This window comes from Lathyrus oleraceus, chromosome 3, assembly GCF_024323335.1.
Source record: "Lathyrus oleraceus cultivar Zhongwan6 chromosome 3, CAAS_Psat_ZW6_1.0, whole genome shotgun sequence".
In the NCBI taxonomy this organism is placed as follows: domain Eukaryota; kingdom Viridiplantae; phylum Streptophyta; class Magnoliopsida; order Fabales; family Fabaceae; genus Lathyrus; species Lathyrus oleraceus.
Genome location: NC_066581.1, coordinates 490,735,899 through 490,757,851, shown reverse-complemented (window position 1 = coordinate 490,757,851; position 21,953 = coordinate 490,735,899). Strand labels below are relative to the sequence as shown.

The 21,953-nt window shown below is 34.6% G+C and overlaps 1 protein-coding gene and 2 non-coding genes across 3 annotated transcripts; 2 read left to right on the top strand and 1 right to left on the bottom strand.

The window, feature by feature from the left end:
- Window positions 1–8,571: 8,571 nt before the first annotated feature.
- On the top strand, window positions 8,572–8,652 carry TRNAL-AAG (transfer RNA leucine (anticodon AAG)). Its single transcript has one exon. It is a non-coding gene; the product is annotated as a tRNA-Leu (tRNA).
- A 4,175-nt stretch (window positions 8,653–12,827) lies between these two features.
- Window positions 12,828–12,908, top strand: TRNAL-AAG (transfer RNA leucine (anticodon AAG)). Its single transcript has one exon. It is a non-coding gene; the product is annotated as a tRNA-Leu (tRNA).
- A 172-nt stretch (window positions 12,909–13,080) lies between these two features.
- On the bottom strand, window positions 13,081–19,051 carry LOC127128831 (uncharacterized WD repeat-containing protein C2A9.03). The gene is made up of 9 exons (XM_051058196.1): window positions 18,796–19,051; window positions 18,525–18,692; window positions 17,956–18,042; window positions 17,233–17,367; window positions 16,767–16,877; window positions 15,212–15,303; window positions 15,031–15,136; window positions 14,856–14,942; window positions 13,081–13,683 (listed from the first exon to the last, which is right to left on the bottom strand). Exons 1-9 carry the CDS (start codon window positions 18,913–18,915, stop codon window positions 13,270–13,272), a joined length of 1,320 nt encoding a protein of 439 aa, XP_050914153.1. The 5' UTR covers window positions 18,916–19,051; the 3' UTR covers window positions 13,081–13,269.
- Between the last annotated feature and the right edge of the window lie 2,902 nt (window positions 19,052–21,953).

The following is a 21,953-nucleotide window of genomic DNA, read 5'->3' as shown; positions in this document are numbered from 1 at the left end:
AACACCTTGGCATTAGATCGGCACCATACGCTAACTACGAACTTGCGGTATCCGAGTGCCATTAACTATGAACTTGTGGTTTCTTTCGATGTCACCCTGACAGTGATGGGGAGTGTGGGCACAACTAGGTCGGAAGGTGGATTGAAAGGCTTCGGTCTGACTTTCATGGAAATTACCTCCATACCCCGGTGAAACCCTAGATCTTGATCTCAAATCCTTTCTTCTACTATTTTGCGGATTTCTTGAAGGAGATGAAGATCTTAACGGAAAGATTGAGGAGGAAATGGTGAGTAAACCAAACTGGATACGGGATCTCCGTGTTCACTTATGAGTGCTCCCAATTATGAGATATGAGGAAGTTATGAGCGATGAAATTGAAAAAAAACGACGTGATTCATGAAGATCGTTGGAGTCGAAAATTGAATGCATTTTGGATTCGGTAACCTAAGAAGGCTACGAACTAGTGAATCGGATATTAGTTCTAAAATCGCAGGAATCAAAAGTCGATTCTCACAGACGACGCATTTGTTTTGTCCGGGAACCAAAAATGGATGCTCTAGCTCTGTGAAGGAACCATAAATGATGATAGATGGATAATTGTTGGCCTCGGACAGTGACTCTGATCTCTTTAACGGCGACAGGATGGATTTGCATGATTAGCACTCCAACGCCCAAGTCAGTTCAAAATTCAAGATGAGTAAAGCGAAATTGAAGATCAGAGATGGTGTACATTTTCATGGCATGTGAACTGTTTTTATATTATAGATCGAGTAGAGTAGACTGGAGATAGATTGGACAGTGGTCAGTTGGGTCTTTTGGTCGATCCATAACATCTAGATTAAAATAAAAGATATTAAAAAAATTATAAAATGATAAAGTATATAAAACAAGTTTTAGTTTTTTTTTATTTTAAAATATATTTTGAAAATAATTCTATCAAATAATTTTTTTCTCTAGAATAATTTTCATAATTAAGATTAGCAAACATGTTTTATTTCTCAAATAATTTTATAAAATAGATTTTGAAAACCAAAAAAATAAAACTTATTCAAACAGATCATTAATCCTTGAAGAAATCAAGGAATTTAACCCCAACTATTCATATCATAGTTGAGACCTTTCTTCTTGGCCTTCAAGTACCACCAAACTAAAATCTTAACTTTATCAAGCAAACAATCAATCACTATCATCTTCTGAGCAAACTCCCTGATATTCTTTCTTTCCAATATTTTCAACAGCAAGTCATCCAAATTACTTGAAAACACCAACAAATCTCTTTCTCAAATGAATAACTGTAACAAATTTGAAAACAAGTGCTTAGAAGATTCTTCTTTTCTACAATACACTATAAAGAACAATTTAATTATTTGAGTAGTGGAGTAAAATTTCAATACAAATCTCATAAAATACATCTCTTTTAGAATTTTGGATGGGAGTATTTTTGAGAAAAATAAGACAAATTGAAAAGAATTGATGGATTTAGAATAATTTCTTAAATATTACAAAGTCTCTATAATTTGTGGAATACAAAAATTATATGGAAAGATGGTTTTGAAGGGCTTGAATAAAATTTTCAAATTAAATCTATGTATATTACTTCAATATTAAAAATATATTTTTAATAAACATTCATGTATAATCTATATAAAAATATTCTTTCAAAAGAGATGAAAGATATATCCATTTTTCTTTTAATTTTTGTTTCCTAGTAATTTTTATGATTTATTATTTAATTAATATTTTTTATGAATAAATTATTTAAGAAAAATGTAACTCTATCTATTTTCTAATAAATTGCAAGTCAATTTTACTAAATTAAACGTATGTATTTTTAATCAATTATCTGTGAGTGATTGATGTGTGCCGGAGTTTATCTATGTCTTATTGTACAAGTAGAAGTGAAAATAAAAATTTGAACGGTAATAAGCAAGTAAATTTAATGTTTGAATGCTCTCATCTCACATTTCTCCATTTAGAAGTTTACACCCTTTATTTACTCTCCTTGGTATTTGGAAGACAACAAGACAAGTCCAACCATCAGACATTATTTCCAAATCCTTTGTCATTACAAATATAAATACTACATTATCAATTTAGACTTAAAATCATATTTTACTTTTGGAGTTGATTATACCAATTTCCTTCGTTACCCCTTATTATTTGTATTAGTTAAAAAATACAAGTATATGTTATCCATGCAAGAGCAACGATATTCAGAGTCTTTAGTAGATATATAATAATTTTTGGTGATTAGGTTTTGTCCACGGCGGAGAGAAATCTTGTATGATGGTGTTTACGGTGGTTTAGAGGATTTGCTCATGTGAGGTGAGAGGTTTTGTATTGTTTTTGGTGCTTAGGTATAAGTGTATGAATTAGGATATGTGTTTTCTCCCATTGGGGGAGAGGTATTTATATATGCTTTGTGCCTAGGGTTTTCTTGGGAAAGGTCGTCGTTCACTCAATCAATGGTGAACCATTCAATCCCTATTTTCAAGGGGGTGTGGGTCAACTATTGACCCTGAATTCTCTTTTCCTAAGAAAAGTCTTATCCCGTGTTTCCCGTGATTTGGCGAGAGGAAGGCATTGGAGTAAGGTGATACCTCTCTGACGGTGACATTTGTTGTCGCCTCTCCAGAGGGTGACATTTGTTGTCGCCTCTCCAGAGGGCGACATATGGTTGTCCTTACTAGATCTTTTACAAATATAACACTACACAGTCTCTCAAGCACGCGATCATTGATAGAGGATGAAGTGTTTTAAGATCGTTGTACGGGTGAGTATCTTGAGGTCTTAAGTTTCCTGATGATATGTGTCATATGATGAGCCTATTAGGCTCATGATTTTTTAGAAAAAGTCATATTGTTTGGCCGCGTCTGAGGAAATTTAAAGTCCCTTAGGCGGATAGTTTAAATATCCTGGGAAATCTAAGTCCCTCGGACGAAGTTATATGCATCCTGGATGATGAGACAATAAGTCCTTCATGTGAGGCGTTTGACCCTTTGGGCGGGACTTCTATCAAACCCTAAGACAGGACTTGTGACTAAGTCTCATAGGCTAGACTTCGGTCGTGCCTCTAGGGCGATATTTCTATGTTCGATCATGCCCGAGGAAACTCTATGTCTCTTAGGCGAGAGTTTAAATAGCCTGGGAAACCTAAGTCCCCCAGGCGGAGTTATGTAGCCTTGATGATGAGGCTACAAGTCATTCATGCGAGGCATTGACCCTTCGTCCAGGACTTCTATCAAGCCCTCAGACAAGACTTATGATTAAGTCTTTTAGGCTAGAATTCAGTCGCACCTTTAGGGAGAAATTTCTATATTCGATCTCGCCTAAGGAAACTCTAACCGCTCAGGCGAGAATTTAAATATCCTGGGAAATCTAAGTCCCTCATAAAAAGTTATATGTAGAATGTATGATGAGACTATAAGCCCTTCAGGAGAGGCGTTAGACACTTCGGGCAAGACTTTTATCAAGCCCTCAAACAAGACTTATGACTAGGTCTCTTAGGATAGACTTCGGTCACGCATGTAGAGCAAGATTTCTATGTTTGATCCCACTCGAGGAATTTCCAACTCCCTCAGGCGAGAGAATAAATAGTCTGGGAAATCTAAGTCCCTCATGCAAAGTTATATGTAGCCTGGCTAATGAGATTATAAGTCCTTCAGGCAAGATGCTTGATAACTTATTCGTATTTTCCTGATGGGCAACAACGATCTTTACCATGAAGTTCAGCATAAAAAATAATGCCTCAAAGGGTGGCAAGGATCTTCACCATGAAGTCCAGTATAAAGAAATATTGTCTCAAGGGACGTCAAGGATCTTTTCCATGAAGTTCAGCATAAAAAATATTGCTTCAACGGGTAGCAAGGATCTTCTCCATGAAGTTCAACATAACAAATATTGCCTCAAGGGGTGGCAAGGATCTTCTTCGTGAAGTCCATCATAAAGAAATATTGCCTCAAGGGACAGTAAGGATCTTCTCCATCTAGTCCAACATAAAAAATATTGCCTCAAGAGGCGACAAGTATTTTCACCGTGAAGTCCGACGTTAAAAATATTTCCTCGAGTGGCGGCAAGGATCTTCGCCAAGAAGTCTATCATAAAGAAAGTTTTCCCCAAAGCGCGAAAAGGATCCCACTTAGGGATCCAACACTTTGATCGCTTCTATGGGCAGTAAGGATCCTACTTAGGGATCCATCATTTTAATCGCCTTTGTGGGCGACAAGGATCCCACTTAAGGATCCAACACTTAGATCACCTTTATAGGCGTCAGGGATCCTACTTAGGAATCCAAAATTTTGATCGCCTTTATGGACAGAAAGGATCCCACTTAGGGATCCAACACTTTGATCGCCTCTATGGGCAACAAGGATCCTACTTAGGGATCCTACATTTTGATCGCTTCTATGGGTAGAAAGGATCCTACTTAAAGATCCAACATTTTAATTTCCTCATAGGACAATATTCTCTCGAGCTTTTAGGTTTCTTACAAAGTAGGGAATATTTAGCAAAGATAAATTCTCTAAAATAATAAAATGAGGTGTCTTATTAAAAACCTTCTCCCTATTAAAAGCGCAGAGGGAAAAAAGTGTACCCATTAAAATAATTTGTCTTTACAATCATAAGAGATGTAATACTCGCTTATAAAAATCAACAACATAATAGATAAATAGAGATACAAAAAAAATAAACAATAGCAATGTGAGTGTCTTAATAGGACATTCCTTCAAGACCTTAAATCTACGATCTCCTTACTACTTGGAGAGGGATCATCCTCGCCCTTGGAGGATACTCTTGGTGGCTTTATTCTTGAGCCCAGTTTCTTGGCTTTCACGCCTAGAGTTTCGATCCTTTTCAGCTTGAGGCTCTCTACGTAACATTTTATGGTGATCTCCTTGGATAACTCTTACTTTCCCATTCGGGAGGGGGTACTTCATGTATAATACATAGTGGGTAATATGGCACCCAGTTGGTTAAGAGTTGGTCGCCCTATAACCATATTGTAAGAAAAAGGATCATCAATAACCAAATACCTGATCTTTATTTATTTGGCCTGGTCCTGCTCTCCAAACATGATTTTCAGCATGATGTATCCTTTTACTTGTTCCTGATCACCATAGAATCCAATCGATGAAACTTTGAAGGGCTTTAAGTCTTCTAGGTTGATACGATGTCTTTCAAACGCCTCGCAATACAGAATGCCTGCATAAGTTCCTTGGTCTACGAGAATTCTTTTGATATCCCATTTGTCGCATATGATGGTAATGACCATAGGGTCATCATTATGAGTGTAGATGTCAGATGCATCTTTCTCAGAGAAGGCAGTTCTGGATTTTGGAACTTGGGTTTCTCCTTTTCCTTCGACGTCGGAGAGGTCATCTATATTCAGAATTTGGAGAGCATACCTTCTATGGGTGAAGCTAGTTTCCCCTACCCCAAAAAATCCTTCTACTATGGTGTTGAGCATGTAACGCACAATCTTACTACCCTCACCTTGGGATGTCTCCTTTTTTTCGTTGGTCCTGGGGCTTCGAGCGTCATCTTGCCCTCACGATTCGGAGTTGTCTGGCCCATTGCAAGAGTCACCCTTCACATATTTCTTAAGGTGTCTCTCATGGATTAACCTCTTGATTTCTTTCTTGATTGGTAATAATCCTCAGTATGGTGTCCCTTGACTTTATGGAACTTTCACTATCTTTCTGGTTAAAGACCTATTACATCTGCCTTCAGAGCTAGAGGTGTGGGAATGTTGTCCATGTGAAGAACCTCACGACATATATGTTCACGACGAGTGTTAAGAGGCGTGAAGCTCTCTGTCTTCTTGCATATTCCCTTGAATGTAGTTTTGTATTTGATGGGAGAGGTATAATTACTTTTCCTCTTGCGTGAACCTTCGATGTTGGTGAAGGTGACAAGAAACACAAGAAATGGGGGTTTGAATTGGGTTTCTAAAAAAGAAAGCTTTTTAAAAACCAATTCAATCAAACAATAACACGAACAAGAAAAATAACAAGGTTATTTTTATACTGGTTCGATGTTAACGAAGCTACCTCCAGATCACCCTACCAAGGTGATTTTTCCTTCTCAACAAGGACTTAATCCACTATAATCGAAACTGATTACAAACACCACAAAGTCAACCCGTATTTGTCTTCTTGAGTCTATCTGACTAAAACCTAGCCACTCAAGGAAACCACTCAAACAATTTGAGATTTACAAGACTGTGTTTACAATATTGCTTCTAGAAAAGCAGATTAACACAAGTTAAGTACAATGGATTTCTCGCATAATAACGAGTAAAAACTCTATGTGTGTTTAAAAAAACTATATACAAATAAATCAAGTTCAGTAATGAGCGTTGTGTATGAGTTTAGTAATGCACAATGAACTAGCTTGAGTGAATGAACAACATCTTCCAATCTTCCAAGTCTCTTTTATATAGGCAGTTAAAAGATTCATTGGAGGGTAGAATTGGAATAGAAAATTATATTTGTCTCTTTGTATAACGGTTTGCATATAGGAGACAAAATGGTGCAATAGTAATGTCCTTAGCCCACAAAACCAGCATAGTGGGGGGATGGGTGATCTTGTACTATGTACTATTTTCCTGACGTAAAACCTTTTGATCTTATCTTCTAATCTTCATAGGCTTCTGATGAAATAATGTTGAAGCATGCTTAGAAGGATCAAGAGAATAATTGAGATAATATTCAGAACCTCAGTCTTCAGAGTCTTGACATAGTTCCTCAGAACCTGGTTTTCATAGTCTTCAGATCTTGTTCTTCAGAATCTTAAGAACTTGAGCATAGAACATTGAAGGTTAACAATCCTTCAGAGGCTCTTCAATCAGAGTCACAGCCATAAGATTTAGCACAAACGTTCATTAGAACCGTTGTCTAAGATCTTCCTAGAACTTGACAGGATCTTATAAAGCATTTGTATCTCTTCAGAATCAGAGTGTGTTGATTTCAGAATCTGATGACGTCACACGTCAAAGCTTTAGAATCAGAACTTGTTAGCAAAAGCTACATACTAGACAAAACCCATTAGTGTACAAAATTATTCTTTAAGAAATAATGCATTGTTATCATCAAAACTAAAGGCCAGATGCAGAACCAAATTTTCTTCTTACAGTTGGGAACATGCTCTTTGATGTTTTACGCCTTATTTTTGTTGTTTCTCCTTTTATATAACATTCTTCTCTGGTGACAATTTCCGCCAACGAAAGCGCTGGCTTCTAGGTGAGAGACTCCTTGAAGTTTCCTGCCTCGAGTCCATTTTGGAAAGCCACCACAAACATTTCTTGGTTTGGTGGGATGACCCTGATGTTGGCTTAGCTAAACCGAGCGAGATAGTTCCTCAGCAAATCTGGTGGACCCTGCCATATGTTGAACATGCTGGTGGTAGACGTCTTTCTATGATAATTGACGAAAATTGGCGTACAAGTTTCTTTACCAGCTCCTAATAATTGGCAATGGAGGTGCAGGGTAGACCTATACCATCATAGGATGGCGTCCCTTAAAGTGCTAGACAACAACTTGCACTTCAGGGAGTCAAGCGCTCCTATAATGGTCATTTGTGTGTTAATGGAGGCGACGTTCTCGTAAGGATCACTACACTCATCAAACTTGCCAAAGAATGAGGTTTGAATCCCTCAGGGGCATGCGCCCCCCACATCTCGTCTAACAGTGGCTAGGGATCCAGAACTTCCATCTCCTTTGTGGGATTGGACTCCTGCTGGCAATGTCTGATGTTGTAGACATTGCCCTCTAGTGTCTGGTTTTGACGGTGTAGTTCATCTATGACAGCACACATCTTTGCTAGATCGTTGGCATCAATGATATTGCTGGTACCTTTTGGTGTAGAAGATAAAGCCCTTCTATTGACCATGGCTGATGGCAGCTAGGTGTAAGAGTGGAGGTTAACAATGAGTAAGGTGATTGTGATGAAGAAGTTGTAGTCCATGTTAGTTTTATATATGTTTGACATAAGTATCAAAGACAACATGGTTAATACATGTTTGCTCAAACTCTGTTTGTACTGCTTTATAGAAATTGAATAAAGAATTATTCTCCACAAACCTACTATTGCTTCATTCATGTCCTTCAATACATGTTGCTTACCTTTAACATAGAAATTTTTCTCTTTGTGGAACGTACAAAACAAATTAACTGAAATTGAAAACACAATTCCAATAAAATTACTAAATTCATGTGACAGTCACAAAATCATATTGGAATTAAACTGTCTGAAATAAACAAATCTTTTAACTTATGTAATACCCAACAAAAAATTTATTAATGTTTTAATTTCAAATATGCAAATATCATAGAATACGCTATTTCTAGGGAGGTAACACCGATAATTATAAACAATGATATTTTGTATTTGTTGGTTTTGTTTTTCCTTCATTTTGTTTTCTCCTTTACCAAAAAGTTGAAAAAATCATTTCATTTGTTGTTATATTTTTTTCAACTACACTTTCTTTTTTAAGTTTCTTCCTATCACTATTGTTTTTTAACCAAATATGGTTCGATAATTTAGTAAATCAAGTTAAATTTTTGTCATCAAGTTGAGATGGCCGAGTTGGTCTAAGGCGCCAGATTAAGGTTCTGGTCCGAAAGGGCGTGGGTTCAAATCCCACTCTCAACATTGATATTTTTTTTCATTGTTTACACATAAATATTGGCTTATGGGTTCCATTTTAAAGGCTAATATTATTTCAAATCCTATAAATCTAATTATCACTTGTCTTTTTATTTTGATCTTCTATTCTTTATTTAAATGACTCAAAATGAGTGATAAATCAAGGTGTGAGATAACTTATGGTTGTGAAGTATATGCGCGAGCACACACTTTCACACACACGCACTACTTGAAAATCATCTTCCAACGTCATGATATTGCGACGTGAAAATCATGTGGCAAGAAAATCACGTCGCTAATATTTTTTAATAATTAAATAAAAGAACCATCCTTTTCAGATGGTGGGTTGTTATAAAGTTTTAAAAAAATCGTTGCGTCGTGTTAATCGCGTCGTAACAAATATTTTCTAATAAAAAAAGGCATCAGTTATTTAACATGGGGGTTTCAAATTAATATATATATATATATATATATATATATATATATATATATATATATATATATATATATATATATATATATATAGAGAGAGAGAGAGAGAGAGAGAGAGAGAGAGAGAGAGAGAGAGAGAGAGAGAGAGAGAGAGAGAGAGAGAGAGAGAGAGAGAGAGAGAGAGAGAGAGAGAGAGAGAGAGAGGAGAGAGAGAGAGAGAGAGAGAGAGAGAGAGAGAGAGAGAGAGAGAGAGAGAGAGAGAGAGAGAGAGAGAGAGAGAGAGAGAGAGAGAGAGAGAGAGAGAGAGAGAGAGAGAGAGAGAGAGAGAGAGAGAGAGAGAGAGAGAGAGAGAGATTAATTATCATACACTGTCAGTGTAAAAAATTTTACACAATCGATTCATCACCATCACCCGTTTGCATTACTTTATAGATTTTTAAAGTAAAAGTCAAACTTATTTCAATATTCAACGGCTATGATTAATTGACGGTGTAAAATCCTTTTACACGGTCAATGTATTTCAATTAAATATATATATATATATATATATATATATATATATATATATATAGTTGTGACGTGTAATTCACGTCGCAAAATACTTTTCAGAAAATCAACAGAGATCACGTGAGAATCCTAACTGTTTGAATGGATGTTTGGTGAGGATCATTATCGTTTTGACATTTCAGTATTACTGACGTTGTATTCACGTCGCAACACAACATTCATATTTAGGTTGCCACGTGATTTTCACGTCGCTTAGTTGCAACGTGATTTTCACTTTGATGGTTTCCCTATATATTTTCATTGTTCTTCCTCCACGCACATAACCAATTTTCATTCTCTTTCTTCATCCTTCTTAGAGTATGAGATTATTGATGGAAGATACTATATTTGACTGAGTGGAAAATCGTAAGTTTCAAATTCATAAACTTTTAATTTAAGTAAACATGTTGTCTTTTTTTAGATTTAATAATACTTATTTAAATTGTTGTTGTTTAGTTTTGAGTCGAGTCGGATTGCTGCCCAATGTATAAAAAAAATTGAAAGAGATTTCGATAACTTTCCAAGAATGATAAAGAGGTTTGGTTTAGCAAATTTAAGGTATAAAAAATTTATTTTAAGTTATTGTTATTTTAATTACTTTTTTAATTATAATTATCTAACAATTAATTTGAATGTCTTACAACATTGTAGGAAAAATGTATTTAGAATACAATTGACGAGGATAGGATTAAAAAAAATGGTGGGACAGAACAACAGTCTGACTTTCTGACATGCTACGACGTGCGAGACGTGGTTAGGAAGAGCAAGGTGCTTGTCCTAACTAGATAGGAAATGAAATTTTTGATGAACTTCTTGTCTATTGGGATACACCTGGTTTTAAGGCAAGATTTGAAAATACAAAGAAAATGTGAGCATCTGAATAGGGAGGTCATCTCATTGCAGTTAGAAGCATTAGTATCACCGAACATGCTCGATCCATGATAATTATAACTACTTCTTTAAGTTATTTTTTGATTTACTAGATAATTTTAATTTAAGATAATTTTATTAATTAGTCTAAGTTTAGGGAGACACACTCGAATGAATGAGTTGGTTGCAAAGACTCGTACCAAAAAATCAAAAAAAGTTGTTGACGAACGTACCAAATTAGCTTTGGTAAGCTGTTTATATTGTATTATTTTATTTAAGTTAATTTCTATGTATGAATAAATTGTTTAAGTTTTTTTAATATCTAATGGTAAAGTTGTGGCGTAATTTTCATGTGGCAACTAAGTTAATGTTTTTGACGTGAAAATCAAGTGGCTATATTTCATTATTTTATTTTATTTAATTCTTCTATATTGGTTAAACTATATTTAATTTGAATTTTTTTCTTCTATGTGCAGAAGGACTATGACACATTGCTCGCAAAAAAATTAGTTTAAAATCCTCGGTATACTCCAATAGGTTCAGACCTGATTGATGATCATGTGGATCTTTACATTTGGAATTTAGTAATTGACGGGAAATGACCTAACGGGTGTTTATTTGGTGTTGGATCTTTGGTCGGGAACTACAGACCAGGAGGGAATAGAATATTATTTAAAAGAGTTACGGATGGGGAAGGATTGTCACGTCTACAACAATTGACACCCCAAATGATGGAAATAGTGCGACAATTGACGCTAATTGAGGCGAGACACGAGGCGGCAGAATGTGAGGCGGCGATAAACGCTCAAATGGAGGAAATGAAGAAGAGACAAATTGAGATGTAGAAAGTAATGCGACAACTGATCTCACAACAAGGGAACCAAACAAATAATTAATTGGACGGTGATGGGGATGGGATGATGATAATTATGATGTGGACGAAGTTATAGATGATAATGAGGATGATGATGTTGATTGATTTTTTTATTGTTATTTTAATTTTAAATATTAATTTTTGTAAAATAATTTTAATTATTTTGAATTTAATCATTTTAAATTGAAATTAATATTTCTAATTATTATTTGTAAATATTAGTATTTTTTATTATTGATTAAAATTAAAAAATCTATTATAAATAAATTTATAATTTTTTTATTATTAATTTCATAATAAATAAATTTATAAATAATTATTATTAATTTCGTAATTAATAAACTTATAAATATTTTTTTTAATAAAAAATAATTTGTGACATGAAAAACACAACGTTAATCAGAAATAACCTTTTAAATGAGTGGCGTGGAAAATACGTCGCAAAAATGATATTAGTGACGTTAAATTCACGTAAAAAAATCTGCAATCATGATCTGCAAACCTGACGTGCAGTAAAGTAGAAGCAGAATTGCAGCAGGATTTTGTGACATGAAAATCACTACTTGAAATTGTAACGTAATTTTCACATGACAAAAAAGATATCACAACTACTACCTCGTGAATAACTACGACGCTAAATTTGCTTTGTGACGTGATTTTCATCTTTGTGATGTGAAAATCACGTCACGACATACTTTTTTTTTATAGTAATGCACAAAAATGGTTAGAAAGCATAATTACATTCATAATCAAATAAGTCAAATCCTAAACACACATACTTAATGTTATAAATTTGAATATAGCATCACATACATGATTGTCGCGGTACTACCGATAGACATCACTCAATTTGTCCATGCAACAATAAATTTTTCTTTGTAAGAAATCAATCATGTGTCTTTGACATAAATATCAACAACAACATGGTTAATTACATGTTTGCTCAAACTCTTCTTGTACTACTTTGTAGAAATAGAATAAAGAATTATTCTCCACAAACCTACCGTTGCTTCATTCATGTCCTTCGATACATGTTGCTTACATCTAACATCAAAAAAAATTCTATTTGTGGAACCTACAAAGCAAATTAACTAAAATTGAAAACACAATTCAAACAAAATTCACTATAATCGTATGTCATCACAAAGCACCTTGAGAATTAAATTGTCTGAAATAAACAAATCCTTTAACTTCTTGAAATTGAAATTGATGTTTCAATTTCAAATATGCAAATATCATTGAATACGTGGAGGTAACACTTACAATTTTAAACAATAATATTTTATATTTGTTGGTTTTATCTTTCCTTCATTTTGTTTTCTCTTCTACCAAAACATTGAAAAAATCATTTCATTTCTTGTTATATTTTTTTCCAACTACACTTTCTTCTTATAACTATTATTTTTTTACCAAATATGATTAGATAATTTAGTAAATCAAATTGAATTTTTGCCATCAAGTTGAGATGGCCGAGTTGGTCTAAGGCGCCAGATTAAGGTTCTGGTCCGAAAGGGCGTGGGTTCAAATCCCACTCTCAACATTGATATTTTTATTTTGATTATGTTCAATTATGAAATTATCGGTGTTGAAGTGCATACTGTGTCATTACATTAACCAAGCATTCTAGATAAAGAATACCTTTATTTGTTCAATCATAGTTCTCTATTTTGCTATAATATAAAACCATTTAAGGAAATAATAATAAAACAATATAACCAAGCAATTCCCAATTTTTTTCTGGTGGCATTTACATCAAAAGTTTAGAAATACAACATGAGGCCTGATTTATATGACTTACACAAAAAAATACTACCAAAACCAAAATGTAAAGTATATCTATAATTCCACAATGCTCTATAAAATTAACATCAATCCAAAAGTAAGAAAAAAAGTAACCAAGATCAATAGCAAGAATCCAGATAATGATATGAGTGTCTCTTATTATACTGTAGTAAGCTAGCATAAGTCCTGTCCCATATTCCAATATACATACACTCATCATCCGGACTTACCGAAACTCCGGAAATTTCGCCAAAGAAATCGATCTCTTGACTTTTTTCGTAATTCGACTTTGTATTATAGACATGCACGAAATCAGCAGGTTCAGCAACAGCCATGTACTGTCCGTCTGAAGAAAACCGAATCGACCGGCTCGCACCAAGGTTGTTCTTGAGAATGGCGAGTGGAGATGACACATTTCTAGCGTCCCATACTCTGCATGTCTTGTCTTGATTCCCGGTTGCGAATGCGTGGCCGTTAGGATGCCATGCGGATGCAAAGGAGTAATCTTGATGACCAGTCAAAGTTGCGACAGTCTACAAAATATTAAACGAGTCTCAAACATGTTATCAGAAGCTTAGTCTCAAACATTTTGCTTTTAGAAACCATGATAAAGCTATAATTGACCAGTTTTCACTTTTATTACATTTGTAATTTGCAATTTTAAACATATTTGGATTCACTCATTGAAATTTATCTACTGACCTAAGCACTTGTGAGACTAGCTGGTTGGAAGAACTTACAACTGACAAGTCCATAAGCTGTTTACGACTTATAATTACGACTTATTTCTATAAGCTCTCCAAGATCGCTTATAAAACAAATTAACTATATTTTTTCTGAAAGTTATGAAAATATCTTATACATAAACACTTAAAGGATAATGCTTATACTATATACTCTTAATTAAGTTGTTTATCCAAAAGGATCTCTTGATAAATTTATGCATTCACTACTCCTATGAATGTTAACACTGTGACTACCCAGAGTAGTCAATCTCGGATAGCGGAGCGGAGCGGCCGATCCAAAAAATGAGATGGCGGGACGCTATTTTATCATTTTTTGGATAAACTACATGAATAATAATTATAAACATATGAAATGCAGAGGGAAGAACGAAGTGCAGAGAGAGAGGTGAGGGAGGAACTTCTGATTTTTCTTGGGAATGGCTGAAGTGCAAAATCGTCGGTGAAGGAAGAGGTTAGGGTTGAGTCTCAACTCAAATTTGATTGAAAAACTCAAAATTACCCTTACAACGTCTTAAATTTTATGGTTAATTTCGGTTTTTCATAAGAGAAAAGGATAGCGGGACAGAAACCGCTCCGCCCCCCGCTACCCGCTATTTATCCTATAGCGGCCGCTATAATGTTCTGCATTGCTAAGGCTCTTCATAGCGGCCGGCTTCCGCTCCACTCGGCTATAGCGGGATAGCGCCGCTATTGACTACTCCTGAACAACCATATCACAGCATCTGTGTTCTATGAAACCTTTGCTTGTTTCACACTCTCAAAGACACACACTTAAATGTTTGAATAATCAGAACAATTCACAAAAAATAAGGAATAAAAAGCAAATCCTTTGATCCATTAGAAAATGCATGGAAAATTATAATATCAGGAAACTAATTAAAAACATGAATAGAATATTTACCAAAAGAAAATCTCAAAAAACAAAAAATCAATAAATTGGTGAGAGAGGAATCATGTACCTTCCCATTTTGAGGATCCACCAGCAGTCCATCTAAGTTGTCCCCCACAACAGTCATTAGTTTACGGTCAGGACTGATCGATGTGTGCTGCATCATGAGTAAATGTGAAATTAAAATCACAAATATTTTTTAAAAGCCAAGCGAAATATCAAATCAATGGTTGGAGAGTGCCTACATTCACCGGCCAAGGGAATTGCACATGATTCAAAAGCTGAAACTTTTCTATGTCATATTCTCTAACGCCAGAATCATTATTAGCAGCTATAAAATGAGTTGCACCACTACAAAAGTTTCCGGGTCAGACATCATTCCAAACTAAGACAAATAAAGTCAGATATAGATAGTATGAGAAATACCTCAGGCTTTCATATATTTCAACTGCATTTGTTATAGCATTATCATCATGCGTTGTTCGCGTACAAAAGCTTACTCCTTCCTTATCCAAACGCTGCATTCAATATATAGATTTTATAAGCTTCAATCAATAATATTCTGCAAGAAGATTTGTTCCTAACATTCATCGCTACCTCTCTAAATACTACTCACGAATATCCAACCTTGACGATCTATAATATAAATTCCGACAAAAACGTGCCCCTTTTTAGTCCAGTGAAGGCCACATTGAGTAGAGATATAGTCGAAGTGGTCTTCGTAAGGTTTAGGGAATCCACAAAATTGCGGATTGCGGAAAATAGAGGATTATTAAAATTCCGTTGTGCAATAGTGCTATAACGGCTATTTGACAACATTTGGTACTAAATAGAGTATCGTGGAACAATAGTGATTTGTCCAAATTCCGCTAACCTATAGCGGTATAGCGCCGCTATAGCAGCTATTTTTAGCTTCGGATGGAATTAGACCTAAAGCCCAATAAACAGGTCGAATTAAAAGCTAAAAATCGAGAAAGAGAACGAAAAAACGAAAATCAATGACGAGCTTTGAAATAGCTTCTTTCTTCTTATGTTTCTCATTAAATATTGTGTGCATAGATTTAGAACTAATAAAATATATGAAGTTTGAAACTTTTTTTTGTACCCATTGTTTTAATTGTCAGATTTTATTTCTTTTTCTTTGGGGATTTTCTATGTTTGCCTTTCATTATGCCTTTTAATCATATTGCATCATTTTATTTATTGTTACACCGTTTCGATCCGCAAGTTTCCTAAAAAGATAAGTCATGTTTTGTGCTGTGAAAACCAAAAGGAGGGAAAAGACGCGAGCAATAAAAGGATGAGTGAAAGCAATCCACGTTTAATAAAAAAGTACTATTTGGACCACACATACCATATTTAATTTAATCGGATGGTTATGATCGATGTAGTCAAGCACGAGATCTTAAGAAGGATCGCTCGGCTTGTAAAAGATCGTAAAACTCGGATCGTTAGCATGGCATGTAAGATCCTACTGAAGGGTGAAATGGTAATTTCATATATATTTATACAGATGCATACACAAAAACAAGAAAATTATAATTCAAGCCCAAAAAAAAAGGCCCAAAACGTTTTTTTTTAAAGATCTTGCTTCAAAATGCTCGACCTTGACCACACCGGCGATGAAAACAATCTTTCTCTGATCATAACACTCAGCCATTCTTGGCACGTAAGATCGTACTCTTACGGCCCAGCACTCGATCTTGACTGCACTAGTTATGATTGTTCTCATTTCTTACAATAACAAATATTCTCACCAAAGTCACACTCATAAATATATAATATATATGCCAATTGCCCACACACCCCATAATCAGATAGAGAATAGAACACATACAAAACGGGCAATTTTTGACAAATACATAAAGCAATCTTATGAAGTATCAGAAGCCGAAAGAAATACGTATGTGATAATGTGATAAGGCACAAATCCTGTGGACGTATGTGATAACGTGATAAGGCACAAATCCTGTGGACGTACCTTACAAGTAAGCTCTCCTTGGAAGCCACCAGCAACAAGAAAGTTATCCTTAACAGCCAATGTGCTAATCTGTGTCTGGGAAAATCCTTCCAACTGATTTCCTGCACATCTCTAAAAGACCAAACAAATATAACATTAATTCTAACTTGCGTATTTTCTCAAACGAACCATGTTAACTTTTCCGTTTTCATTAATCACATGTACATTGAACAGCTTCAGAAATTCTGGACTTTTAAACAAGTCTTGCATCAATCAGGGTTGTCGATCATGGAAAATATCGATCTGTTCAAATTCCGTTACGCTATAGAGCTATAGCATTAGCCGCTATTCGACAACACTTCGTGCTAAATTTCATATCGTGGAACAATGGTGATTTTTTTAAAATTCGGCTGTCATATTGCTACAGTGCCGCTATTTAATACCTCTTTCTTTATACAAGATTTTGCAAGAGACTGGACTGCATTACCTCAGTAGGAGCTATATGCCCGGAAAAGTTTATAATCTCGGACAAGTTGCCACTCAATGATGACCAGTGCATAATCGAGTAGTTAGAGACAAGGTATACATCATGTTTTGAAGTAGCCCATACCAAGTTTCGCAGCTGCATTCCACGGAAAAAAAAACATGTCATCAGGCTTGAAAACTATATGAAAAGAAAGATAACTCTTAACTCTTCAGTTTTCTATTTTAAAAACTAGTTCATGCGCGGCATACATGTTGATTCTTCAGTTTTCTATTTTAAAAATAGTTCATGCATGGCATACACGTTGACTCTCCAGTTTTATTACTTAAAAACCCTAAAATTATAATTTTTGCCGCTTTTGCCGCTACATCCGCTAACTAAAACTGGAATAGCAGCCACTATTGCCCGAATAGGAAAATTACAATAGCATCGCAATTTTCATAGCCAATTCAACAAAAACGCTACACTATTATAGCAGCCGCTATTGCCCGAACAGGCAAACAACGATAGCGTCACAATTTTCATAGCCAACTCAACAAAAAAAACACTACACTATAGCAGTCGCTATTGCCCGAATAGGCAAATTACGAGAGCATCGCAATTTTCATAGCCAACTCAACAAAAACCGCTACTCACTATAGCACCACTATTGCCACTATTTTACAACATAGTAACCTAAGAAATCATTCCATGCACGCAGCATACGACAAAAAAAAATCAACAAACCTGAAAATGAAGGATGGTCGGCTTAACCACCCTTGTGTTATAGAAGAATTCATAGTACTTGTCACCCTTCTCGACTTCTTTGCAATCCTAGAACACCAAACAAAGAAACATAAACCTTTTCAGTATCAAAAATTTATCAAACAATTTCTTACACTACTTCCCCACCTCCCAACAACCTCAACCAGTGTTTCCAATCGTGAATGACGGAAAATATAAATTTGTCCAAACCATGTTATACTACAAGCAATATAACACCGCAATAGCATCAATTTCACAACCCTGCACTTTGAACTAAATGGCATGATTACCGCAGAACAATAGCGATCCTTGTGACACCGACATCTCTGAAAAAACGTGTGTCCGTGTCCGTGTCAGTGTTGGACACCACCCCAACACACTTCTGCTTTGCGTTCAATTTATTTATTTTTTCAAATTATTACCGGTGTTAACGTATCGGTGTCAATGTCAGAGTCTGGTGTTTGTGCTTCATAGATATCAATTTGTTCAAATTCAGCTATACGATATTAACGAAACAAATTTATACAACAAACAAAAAACACAAACAAAACCTTGTCTGCAGTCTCTCCAGATGTGAGAATGTTCTCAAAATTCCTATACTGGTCAAGCCTAGTCAACCTATAACTCTCTCTTGTGATATTCAACATCTCCCATGGAATCCCTTGAATATCCTTCCCCTTCCTTGCTTGTGCAGCTGATGTATCAGTCACCTTAGTAAGCTGTTCCAATCAAAATCACCAATCAAAACCAAAACAATTCCCCCAAAATTGATACAAAAATCAAGCAATAAAAAAGGGGCAAAATCAAAATAAATAAATAAACCATTTCATATTCATCAAGAGCAACATCATCAGCACCACCAGCACCATCAAACTGTTCTTGATTATCTACTTCTTCAAGAAATTCATCTTCAGCCAAATGAAATTCATGGTGATAGGACATAGGGTTTTGGTTTTGTGAGCGTGAATTGAAGTTCAAGTTCGAAACTTGGTTTGGTTGAGTGTTGAATTTTGGAAGAAAGGTAAAGAAAAGAACCTCTCACTCTCACACACTCTCTTGTTAATGATGATTAATTAAGGGAAAAGATGAAATTAATGATGATTAGTGTGTGTAAATTCGCTATGGCCCACAAAATAATAACATGGCAACGTGTAGATATGATCTTATTTTTTCTTATTCTTTGGGCTTAAACTTTTTTTAGAGGACCTAAGTAGTGTTGCTTTGACTCACTAAACTCAATTATGTTACTCATTAGAAAGAGATTTTTTTTTTCATTTTCAAGGATAAATTCTAAAAGGGTTTAACTTTTAAAAATTAATAAAGATAAAACTAGTTCTCTAGGAGTAACTTTTACAAAATAATAAAGAAAAAAAATTGAATTAAAGTAAATGAAATCGACAATAAATGATATTAAATAAATATACTCCCTCCGTTCCTTTATAAGTGTCATTTTCTTGTAAAAAAATTATTTCTTTTTAATTGTCACTTACAAAGTTCAAGGTAGTATTAATTGCAATTTTGTCAAAATTACCCCTAGATAATTATTAGAGAGAGAAAAAGTAAAGTGAATGTAATAAATAATTAAGGGTATTATAGGTAAAAGAAGAATTATTGTTTGAAAAGTATCAATAATGATTAGATTCATTGGTATGTGTAAAAAGTCAAAAATGACACTTAAAAAGGAACGGAGGGAGTAGTAAATGATAGAAAGTAAAAATGTTTTAATTAAGAAAATATAAAGATAATAAAATCAAAGGAATGTAGACTCAAATGTTACTCACAAATTATTTGGTACTTTGATTTGCGTATTTTAGTTTTATAGATAAAGTATATGAAATTTATGACCTCCATTACAACATATGAAACTTTTATATATATTAAACTAAAGATAACCGTCTCAGACAACTTATTCCTATAGAATTGACATGTCTTCAAGGACATGCAACTTTATCTTTTGATGCACTGTCACGTCGTCAGTAATCGAAAATGGCTGAAACCATTATCCCACGTTCGTAATTGCTCTTAGATACTACTAACGATTTGTTCGTCGAAGGTGATTTGTTGACAGCACTAAGACTCTTCTCCAGTCTTTGATTTCCAAAATCTTTTAGATCTTTGAAGTTCGTTGAACACTTCGACTTCGACACAGTGTCGAGTGATGAATCATATTTATTATGAGACTCCTCCAAACCATGTCTCAAGATCTGCTATTGAGATTCTTCCAAACCATGCTTCAAGATGCCAGTCAAACGCTCCAGTCGACGTACTCATTCTTGTCAATTTGTGTCAATCAATGCTAACACTTAGCATTGTTTCAATACAACATCTAATTGACTTGTTTCAAAATTAGAAATTTCAGGCTAACAGTATTTGAATCAAAAAATTTACTGGAACTAGTGTCATCTCAAATATTTTAATGATTGTGTTCTAATTTTAAAAATTGGTTCTCTAATGGAAAGAAGTACGAAAAATTTATTAAAAAACTTTTTTTTGTATAAATTGTAAATAATATTAATCTCTCTCACGCGCTTAAAAATAAATGAATGGCTTAGAAATATTTTGACAATATTTTGACTCGTTAAAGCATGAATTGTGTTGTGTTTTTCTATTTATAGATTGTCATTATTTATAGAAAAATTTGTATTGTATGATGAAAGGAAATAACTCTTCAAAGATTTATTGCAAATTTAACGAGAAAAATGTATTTTTTTGGATTTTTTTATTATACTGTTTAACGAGACGTTGAGTCTCTCTCCTACGTATTCTCAAATGCAATGAGGAATTCAAACCTACGTAGTTCTGGGTAGCAAAAATTTATTTATTGGTTGATTTTAGTGATCGGTATTTAGGTCGTATTCTAATAGTTAAACGTTGCTTGTTTGCTCGCGTATGGGAGGCTTAAGTATTTGTTTGTATCGTGGTAGAATGGATCATATTTGATCGTATTCTAGTGGTTAAATGTTGCTTGCATGCTCGCGCATGGGATGATTAAGAATTTGTTTGTATCGTGTTAGAATGGATCAAACATTGTTCGTTTGAAAAATTTGCGGTCGCGCTAGGGCGGAAAATGATAGATTTGATTGGTTGGATTGTTTTTAGGTGGATGACGATTATTCAAAAAGCGATCTCTATAACCAGTATCCAAATACTCGGGGAAGAAAGAGGCATACACCTAATTAATCCTTTGACATTTGACTTTATTATAAAATATGTGATGTGAATCGTGTTACGGTTCTTTAACGAAAAAGAATGTTCAAAAATCAAGTTATAAAGCTAGTATCCAAGAACATCTTTCAAGACACTAATAGGGATATCTCCCTATCGACTTGTGTTTGGTAAGGAATGTCACCTCCATGTAGAAATTAAGCACCGTGCTTATTGGACGGTCAAAAGTTATAATTTGGAAATGCAAAAAGCAGGTATGGAAAGAAAACTCCAACTACAATAGCTTGAAGAGCTTAGGCTAAAGGCCTATGAAAGATCTAGAATTTACAAAGAGAAAACTAAGCAGTTCCATGATCAAATGATTTCTAAGAAGGGATTCTTTGTTAGCAAAAAATTCTTACTATTTAACTCCCGCCTAAAAATTATGGCTGGGAAACTTCGATCCAATTGGATTAGCCTTTTTCTTGTTACTAATGTTTTCCTCATGGTGCATTAGAAATAAAAAGTTGAGGTACTGACAAGGTTTTCAAAATTAACGGGAAGCGTTTGAAGATATTCCATGAAAATTTGGTGCCTGAAGATACAACCATGGAAGAGTTTTCCTTGGAAAAGCCCACCTACACTGCAACTTGATCAGGGATCCCTTCTTCCTTTCTCTCATGCTTATTTTATATTTATATTCGTTCATTGAGGACAATGTGTATCTTACGTGTGGGAGAGTGAATCATTTACTTTGTTTTCTTTCATTCAGTTTTTTACTGTTTTTGTTTGTTTTCTTAAATATAAAAAATTGTATTCATTTTCATTGGTTTTCG

What these genes read in the sequence shown, in the direction of transcription:
- LOC127128831 (XM_051058196.1), bottom strand. Translation starts at nt 18,915, where the DNA reads ATGTCCTATCACCATGAATTTCATTTGGCTGAAGATGAATTTCTTGAA. An exon ending in CGACCATCCTTCATTTTCAG is followed by an intron (nt 17,368 to 17,955) that starts GTTTGTTGATTT and finishes CGTGGAATGCAG; the next exon opens with CTGCGAAACTTGGTATGGGC. An exon ending in AATTCCCTTGGCCGGTGAAT is followed by an intron (nt 14,943 to 15,030) that starts GTAGGCACTCTC and finishes CTCATGATGCAG; the next exon opens with CACACATCGATCAGTCCTGA.